The 8,522-nt window shown below is 45.5% G+C and overlaps 3 protein-coding genes and 1 long non-coding RNA gene across 4 annotated transcripts; 3 read left to right on the forward strand and 1 right to left on the reverse strand.

The window, feature by feature from the left end:
- Positions 1-27: 27 nt before the first annotated feature.
- mterf4 (mitochondrial transcription termination factor 4) lies at positions 28-2,239 on the forward strand. The gene is made up of 4 exons (XM_030364024.1): positions 28-122; positions 398-833; positions 950-1,134; positions 1,329-2,239. Exons 1-4 carry the CDS (start codon positions 96-98, stop codon positions 1,734-1,736), a joined length of 1,056 nt encoding a protein of 351 aa, XP_030219884.1. The 5' UTR covers positions 28-95; the 3' UTR covers positions 1,737-2,239.
- A 265-nt stretch (positions 2,240-2,504) lies between these two features.
- LOC115549043 (probable G-protein coupled receptor 148) lies at positions 2,505-4,579 on the forward strand. Its single transcript, XM_030364025.1, has 2 exons — positions 2,505-2,596; positions 3,578-4,579. Exons 1-2 carry the CDS (start codon positions 2,558-2,560, stop codon positions 4,547-4,549), a joined length of 1,011 nt encoding a protein of 336 aa, XP_030219885.1. The 5' UTR covers positions 2,505-2,557; the 3' UTR covers positions 4,550-4,579.
- A 730-nt stretch (positions 4,580-5,309) lies between these two features.
- Positions 5,310-8,499, reverse strand: LOC115549047 (uncharacterized). Its single transcript, XR_003977691.1, has 4 exons — positions 8,264-8,499; positions 7,054-7,178; positions 6,739-6,830; positions 5,310-5,524 (listed from the first exon to the last, which is right to left on the reverse strand). It is a non-coding gene; the product is annotated as an uncharacterized LOC115549047 (long non-coding RNA).
- LOC115549046 (probable G-protein coupled receptor 148) lies at positions 5,353-7,173 on the forward strand. Its single transcript, XM_030364031.1, has 4 exons — positions 5,353-5,671; positions 5,984-6,244; positions 6,466-6,625; positions 6,748-7,173. Exons 1-4 carry the CDS (start codon positions 5,382-5,384, stop codon positions 7,141-7,143), a joined length of 1,107 nt encoding a protein of 368 aa, XP_030219891.1. The 5' UTR covers positions 5,353-5,381; the 3' UTR covers positions 7,144-7,173.
- Positions 8,500-8,522: the final 23 nt, after the last annotated feature.

Here is an 8,522-nt window from a genome sequence, read left to right on the forward strand (position 1 = left end):
GATCGAAATACTGAACGACTTCACCGAGCAAGTAGGAACCATCGTCGTCGAACAACTACGGCTGAAGGGGGGAACTATTTTGATGACGGACAATCATGAGTACTACACTTGTTCTATGTCAGGTATGTAAATGTTATTTAGCGTAATTTACGTTCCCATTCGCGTTATTTCTTGCGATTTATATGAAGCCCTGTACAGAAGCCGTGTTAATATTATAATCTGACCTGTAACGTATATTTCAAATATACATCAACAACCTTGAAGTTAGCAGGCTAACTCGTGCACTTCCATTCATCCGATCTGACAGTTACAGCTCGTTGACCGCTACATTGTATACTTTCAAGAATGTGCTACTTTCCTCCATCCGTATTTAAACCCACATTCTCCACTGTTACAGGTGCTAAGGTGGTCATGGCGGAGTTTTGCTTCACTTGCACTCGGTGCTGGTCAGCAGGGAAGGCGTCTTGTTCGGCCACCATCCCACGTATCGTGTAGACTTTCTTCATCCTCCAACGACCACATGGTCAAGTCATCACAGCAAGACGATTGCAAATCATATCCTCGGCAGCCGGTAACGGAGCTTTCCGTACGGTCTTTTCTTGATATGGGATTCACAGACCCCCAGGCTGAGCTGCTCCACCAGACTGTGTCCAAAGCCAAGGGGTCGGGCGCTGCTCAACAAACCCTCTCGGCTCTTACAGCTCTGTTTGTGCTAGGCCTTAACCCGTCAAGCGTGCTGAAGGTGCTGGAGAAATGTCCCGAACTTCACCACATCAACGAATCCAAATTAACCCAACGCATAAACCACCTGCGTAAACTGGGATTAGTAGAAGGTGAGATTTAAGTAGATGTAGCACAATGTCGATGGTGGAGGCATTCTCTGAGAAATTGAAAGATTATCATAATTTGCTCTGATCCTCTCATCCTCTGCTCTTATCTCTCTCCCCAGGAAGTCTTCAGCGAGTTGTTGCCCATTACCCCCAGATCCTCACAGTCCCTGTGAAACGGATCAAGTTCGTGGTTTTGTTCATCAGAGAGAAGGGCCTTTTCACCGTCCAACAGGTCGCAGAAATCCTCAGAGATAGTCCAGCCATAGTACATGAAGACCTGGACCGACTGGAGTACAAGTTCCAGGTCAGAATGTAGCTCCAACCCGACAGTGGAGACTAAAATAGAGAAACAACATCCGTTTTACTTTGTACTTGACTATTATTATGTTTAGTATTTTTATTGAATAATTGAACATGAATGGATTAACTGGTTTTTAGAGGTGCGTGTGTGTTAGTGTCTCAAAATGCTGCAACTGTAAATGTGGTTTTTTTCAACAGTATGTCTTCTTCCGCATGGGTGTGAAGCAAGCAGAGATGGTGAAGTCCAAGCTGTTCCGCTTCTCCCTCGAAGAGGTGCGCTGTCGCCACTGTTTCTTGGAGCGCAGGGGCTTGTACCAGACCCCAGATAAGAAGGGGCAGACGGTCAGTGAAAACCCCAAACTCAGCCAGATCCTCCACTTGGACCTAGAGACCTACCTCACCGATGTTGCCCGGGCAACGGCGGAAGAATACGACACGTTTGGGAAAATGATGGAGAGGGAATGGCAGGAGGAGGTGCGACAAGAGAGGGACATGGGAGCTGACAGTGATGACGACTACGAGAACGAGGATGATAATGAAGATGAGCATGAGGAGGAAGAGGTGGGAGGAGCTAAGAGCTCATACACAAGGAAGAGGAAGTCCTAAGCTAGCACAATGCTGTTAATAAAGCTATTAACCTTTTCATTGAGGGTCAGACACCTAACATTGTCAAACAAATAAAACAGAATTGTTAAATCACCGGCATGTTTGTTTCAGCAGTTTGTACTCTATACCCTAATGCTAAACAACATTTACGTTTAATGTTAACATTATTATTTGATTTTACTGTATTAATCCATACTATTCTCAACAACAACAGTAGGTGAAATGCCTGTCAGATTGATTGATTGATTGCACTTTAAAAATCTCCAAGGTTCCTTGAATGTCGACATGTGTTTAACTTTCCGAGGTCTGTCTACATTGTGTATTGGTCATCCAACTGACCCTGCCCGGATATTATAAATAATATTGTACACATTGGGATAAATGAGCTTCCGCCATACATCGTCAATCTTGCAAATGTTTCCTTCCATTCGCTTCGCTTTGACAGCCAACATGTTTAACTTCCTGTAGCTACCTTATTTGTTTAATTAAAGCAAATACTCAGATCTGTCATTGCATTTCTGCATTAATGGAAATGCTCAGATCTGTCATTGCGTTATTGGATGATTACGCCAATACATGACAAATTGTTATTGCAATATCATCTAGCAAGCAGTCCTCTGAGAGGCCACTGAGCCGTGAGCGCAGGCTGAGTGGTTACTTCACCCCAATGTTACCATGCAACAGCAAAGTGGAGACAGCTTTGTCCATCTCTATTGTCTCTGTGAGTCAACAAAGACTACATCAGCTGATAAGGTCAGTGGTCCGCTGTACAGATACCGCACAGATCAGTCATTGATTTCTGGGAGCATTAAGCTTAATGGATGAGAAACCCTAACGAGGTGGTCCATTCTGGATATCAGGTAAGAAGATATCTTTGAGGCTCTGCTGCAGGGGGGGAATAGTATTGTTTGTATGTTTAATCGATCGTTTTGCCGAATTTTGCCCATGCTTTGAAAAGCGATGCGTGTTGCCACTTTCTGACAGAACTGTTTCTCTTTTTGTTGATGAAGAACTAGAAGTAAATGTTTTCCTCATGTTTGATAATGACACTTCATATATTCTGTATACTGATGTAAACTTAAACTACAAATATATTTTTATTATTTAAATATCAGGTTCTCTTGCCTGGGTACATTTATTTTAACTAAAGTAATTTTTGTGCTATGAAAAGCAATGGGTGAAGCCTTGTTACATATCATTCTAACATGGGAGAACAAGAATGAAATATATATTATATGCACGTGTATTTCAATGTAGGCATAACAAAAAGTTTTTGTGACATTTGAGATATGTCCAGAACATGCTGTGGGTGACATTTGAATATCATTTGTTTATTATGCTGCCACAAGACAAAGCAGCATCTCCAACAATGAAGTGAATAAACAAACAAGGACTTGATTATTCAACTTTGATAAGATAACTAGAGAGGAAGTATGTGTGAATGTATGTGTGGCAGTGATAATATACCTATGACTTTATCAATGTTTAAGGTCATTAACAGACCAATGATAAATTATGAATACATATATTATAATTAAATCTATTTTTTTTATATTTTCTCTGGTAAACCTATATTTTATTTTGTATTATTTAGATTGCACATGAAGTTAATATTGAAGTATTGGCTTTGGCAAATGAAATGAAAAGGGATTAAGGGTTTCCAAAAATAGAATATAGCTTTGATATCCAAATTTAAAGCATCATAAAAAGGTTATATAACCATTGGCTTGCGTTTCTCTCAACAGGAAACTTTTGGAAGAAGTAGGCCTGCAAAGTACAAACTATACAGACAGCAAACAACACAAAAATAACTGGCACATTTCTCCAACTATATCCCTCAGGAAGGCAACATGGATGCTTCCATTAAATTGTCCAACCTCACCCAGGAGTGGTTTGACTCCCTGCAGGGTTGGCGCTTGCAGTTCTTCTTCATCCCTGCCACCCTCGTTACACTGATCACTTTCGCCACCAACCCTGTGCTCCTCACGTGCATCTTCCTGTCCCGCGCCTTGCGCCAGGAGACCCGCTACCTGCTGGTGGCCAACACCCTGGCTGCAGACCTGCTCTTCCTCACGCTGAACCTGGCCACCGTGTTCTGCAACGCCCTGGGCGTCCACATCCCCCCCACGCTCTGCCAGCTGGACATGGTCTTCATCGTCACGGCCTACTGCTGCGCCATCCTCACCGTCACCGTCATGGTGGCCGACACCTACGCCGCCGTGCGCTGGCCCCTGCACTACCGCGAGCTGCTGCCGCCGGCGCGCACCGTGCGCATCCTGGTGGGGCTGTGGGTGGTGGCGGCGCTGTACCCGCTCTCCATGTGGATCATGATGGAGACGACGGAGGGCAACGCCAGCGCGGTGGACACGCCCATCTGCCTGGTGCTCATCTCGCTGGGCTTCATCCAGGCCACCAACATGGTGGGGGTGCACATCTACTTCTGCGCGGCGGCCCTCGTCTGCACCCTGCTCATCGTCTACTGCTACGTGCGCCTCTACATGGTCACCAAGACCCAGGGCATCTGGCAGAGCCGCTACTCCCGGGCGCGGGTCACGCTGCTCGCCCACGGCGTCCTGCTGCTGCTCTACTTCGTGCCGGGCCTGGTGTTCACCGTGGAGCTCTTCCTGTTCCAGCAGGACGACGTGAGCCAGGACGCGCGCGTGTGGATCAACACCATCAACATGTGCATCCTCATGCTGCTGCCCAGGGCCTTCGCCCCCTGCCTGTACGGGCTGAGGTACAGGGAGATCTCGGACACACTGGTGCAGCTGCTGCACCGCCGCCGGAGACTCTGTAAGGTGACGGGAGCCTGAGGACCTCGCAGGGACTGTGTGCCGTCGACGTCAGTGTGCTCAGGTTAAACAGAAGGCTCCCAATCACCGCGATGATTCATGTGTTGCCCCCTGTACTGTGGCGTCTATCACCTGAATTCCCCGGGATTAATCAAGTACTCTCTTATCTTATCTGACCATGACGAACCATGGGATTTCGTACCACGAAACCACTGTGCATTTATAGCTCTTTTTTATGTATTACATTTTTCAAGCCAATTTAGACATTTAGATATCTGACATTTCTTGTGGACTTCAAAAACTAAGTCTACAAAAATGTGTGGATATCAGCTATGAAAGCGTATATCTTTATCCATGTAATTCCATCTATGTTGATATACATACCTAGATGATTTGTTTCAAATTAAATGCATAAACATTTAAAACAAATAAAACTACGGTGAATACACCTTGTTTCTGGGGATGCTGCTGAAAGTTCCTGCTCTTCTTAATGGGCCCAGAATGAAAATATATTGCTAATCTAAATACGGCTACGGATCCTTTTTATACAGCTAACTATCATGCTCAATTATCATAAATCCTGAAACGGCTTAGCAAAATAAATAACCTTGTCAATAGATTGCTCAGCGTAAAAGCCATTTGGTACCATCGGGATGGCTTTTACAGCCATCGCATCAAAGCACTCCGCTCCATTTGCCCTCAGAGGTTTTTGTTTGCCAGAGCGAGGTGTCCAAGGTGATAAAGTACAAAGACAACACATCGACTTGGCAATCGGAGGCACTAGAGCAGAATGGGAGAACACAGCCAACTCTCACTCAGAGCGTGAGCCCGGCCCCTGAGGAGCTGTGGATGGATGGGCTGTGAGGATCCAGAAGCCATGGAGGAGAACCAGCAGCTGGTTCGCTCTCTGCATTGCGCCTTCAGCAAGTGGTACAACAGCTCGGTCCGCGCCGAGGGCCCCATGGCTATGTCCCACCAGACCAACGGCTCCAGATCCTTGAAGATACAGATGGAGGACTTCACCAGCAAGTGGCAGGCCCTTATGCCCCCACGCCACACCTCGATAATGCATGTGTGCCCCATACTGAGCTTCCTGGCTGTGTTCTTTGTGGTTCCGGTTATCGTGGGCAACATATTAAACAGGTGAGTGATACACACTCTTTACACAAAAGCCGATTAAAACAAAAAAAACATTAACACAAATCTCCATCATAGAAATATTTTCTCCGGAGTCAATCTACCAAGAGGATTTTTCTCTACAAATCGTGGGAAAAAGTCTGTCAATATACTTATGTAGCTGTAGCTACAACGTGAGCCACTAGAGACTGCTGAAGGGAAATATATGTAAAACAGCATATTAACATATTGTTTTCAAATATTTTACTAATTTAGGGTGGCTCCACTAAAGGAATGTATCCCACCATTTTATAAATGTTCTCGAATTAATGCTTGTAGGCCGCAGATGTACCAGGAGACGCGGTACATCCTTCTGGCCAACGTGTTGCTCAGTGACCTGCTGTTTGTCACCGTGTACATGCTGAGCACCTGCCTGAATGCAGCCGGGGTGTTGATGTTAGAGTGGGCCTGCACTACCCAACTCTTCCTGCTGGCGGCGCTGTTCAGCTCGGGAATACTCAGCACCATGGCCATGGTCCTGGATACGCTGCTGGCCGTGCTGGTGCCCCTGCGATACTTCGCCCTGTGGCCAGTCTCCAGGTAATAACAATGGAAAACTAAAACTCTCTGTTTTCCAACTGGGTCATGGTTGGTGCGTCAGCCAGGTGTTCATAGTATTTAAATTAAATGACAGCTAAACAATAGGAACCAAAGCTTTGTCCTCCCCTAAGTGTCTGTTTTTACTTTGACCTATGCACGCATACAGACACACTTACACAAAGACACACAAAGCATCACTGCATTTTCTGTGTTTGTCTAAGGACCAGGAGAGCCGTCGCTGGTATCTGGGCTGTTTCTCTGCTCTTACCGGCTGGCGTTGTGGGAGTGTTTACCTGGTACCTTTCTGGAACCTGCAACCTCCACCTATGCTCTGTTCCCGTTCTACTGGTGCTCAACGTCAGCTACTCCCCGCCCTTGCAGGTGCTTTCAACTGTCCCTATCCCTCCCCTGTGTGTGTTGCGTCCTGATCGTTTGATCCCGGTTTTGTTTAGGGGCTATCCTTCGTTTGCATTAAAGTATCATGTCTCTCATACCTCCCACAGTTGGCGATGCTGCTCTCCGTGGCGGCCATCCTGCTGATCCTACTGCTGGTGTTTTCCGGCTACGTGGCCGTGTGCTGCCGCACCTGCAAGGCAGGCGTATGGAAGGGTGAGAGCTCGTCCCGGGCCAAAGGCACCTTCCTCATCCACTATCTGCACCTCTTCCTGTCCTTCTGCCCCATGCTGGTCCTGGCCTACAAGCTGATGTGGTACTGCTACTACGGAGTGCAGGACCTGCGCGTCGACCTATGGTTGTCTCTGGTCATGTGCAACGTGCTGCTGATGCTTCCTAAGGCCCTCGCACCCTACCTGTACGGCTTCAGATACAGGGACCTGAGGAAGGCCCTGCTCCTCTTCTACGGCATCAGACGTGGCACGCCCATCGAGCCCATCACCTGAACTTGAGGCCGGTGCAAAATAATTAAACATTGGACCTTAAAAAAAGAATAAGAAAAGACATTGTGTTATTTGTGGTTAATTAAGTGTTATAAAAGCCTTTTTGGGTGTCAAGCAACGAAGTTGCGAGACGACCTATTGTTTTTGTATGTTTTCCTATTATTATTATTATTCTGTCATGGGAGTCTATGGCAGCCCATAGAGCCCTTGGTGAAAAGTTGTGAAATTTGGCGGTTCAGGACAGCCCCATTAGCCCAACAAGCCAATTTCAGGTCGCTAGCCCAACAGCTCTAGCGCCACCAACAGGTCAAATTTGCACTTGCATTCATGTTTATAACTTTCGACCCATTCATCCAATATTCACAAACCAGGCATTATTGGATTCCTTGAACCAAGCCGAATTCAACGCACCCTATGACGTCATTTTGCCCCATGATGGATTTTCCGCCATCTGTGTTTATGTTGAAAACATAAACACAATCATCTCGATTCTTTGCACACATGATCTTCAGGCCATGCTTGATATAAAAATATGAAAGATCTTTCAAATTCAAAACCGTTTGGCCGCTACAGCCAATCAATCAAAAAAAACAATTTGGCGGTCATTGGCCTCTAGGGGGCGCTATAATTAACAAAGACGTTTTTTAACTCCTCTCTCTTCGAGTGAGTATATTTCGAACAAATCTTCTATGTCTGGTGATACTCTCAGACCGCCCCATATAGCTCATAAAATATTTCCCATTGGAACATCAGAAATTGGCCACCATGTTGAAAGTTGTCCAAATCAACATTACATATCCACAGGCCACAAATTATGTCCAATCATCAGGATGACCGAACTTGTTAACCGTCGTTCACCTCGATCTAACTCTTTATGGGATTACACTGACTGAAATGAATTGTAGGCCTAGGTCTTTAAATTTAACTTTAAATTCAACGAGTAAAATTAACCTACACTTCAATAAGATACTCAATGAAATGTTAAAGTTTAACAACAGTGTCTACCTCATTGCCTTGTTTTGACATGGCCGGTAAAATCTAGTAAATTATGTAATGAATAAAGATCGATAAACATAACGTAGGTAGCGATACACGATCGAAAAGCCATAAATGTACTGTTTACCAAAGCGGTCGTTTCAACATTATGAATATGTATCTTTTTATATCATTCTGACAAAGTGGACGAATTCAAGGCGGAAGAGCTCACATGTTCCAACTTTTTGTACACGGAGCTTTGTTTGCAAACAAAATAGAGCCACGTGGAGCGATGGCGCAGTCTGGGAAGTGTTGTTCCACGGGGCTCCCAGTTTAATCACAATCCAAACTAATGAAATACATTACCCAGAAAGCACCTGGCCCTTCAGCTGTTTGCACTGAAGGGG

The sequence above is a fragment of the Gadus morhua genome, chromosome 8 (genome assembly GCF_902167405.1).
Source record: "Gadus morhua chromosome 8, gadMor3.0, whole genome shotgun sequence".
NCBI classification, from domain to species: domain Eukaryota; kingdom Metazoa; phylum Chordata; class Actinopteri; order Gadiformes; family Gadidae; genus Gadus; species Gadus morhua.

Coding starts and splice junctions, on each gene's coding strand:
- mterf4 (XM_030364024.1), top strand. CDS start 96: ATGAGTACTACACTTGTTCTATGTCAG. Junction 123..397: donor CTACACTTGTTCTATGTCAG/GTATGTAAATGT, acceptor CCACTGTTACAG/GTGCTAAGGTGGTCATGGCG. Junction 1,135..1,328: donor GACTGGAGTACAAGTTCCAG/GTCAGAATGTAG, acceptor TTTTTTCAACAG/TATGTCTTCTTCCGCATGGG.
- LOC115549043 (XM_030364025.1), top strand. CDS start 2,558: ATGAGAAACCCTAACGAGGTGGTCCATTCTGGATATCAG. Junction 2,597..3,577: donor TGGTCCATTCTGGATATCAG/GTAAGAAGATAT, acceptor TATATCCCTCAG/GAAGGCAACATGGATGCTTC.
- LOC115549046 (XM_030364031.1), top strand. CDS start 5,382: ATGGGCTGTGAGGATCCAGAAGCCATGGAGGAGAACCAGCAGCTGGTT. Junction 5,672..5,983: donor GTGGGCAACATATTAAACAG/GTGAGTGATACA, acceptor TAATGCTTGTAG/GCCGCAGATGTACCAGGAGA. Junction 6,626..6,747: donor GCTACTCCCCGCCCTTGCAG/GTGCTTTCAACT, acceptor TACCTCCCACAG/TTGGCGATGCTGCTCTCCGT.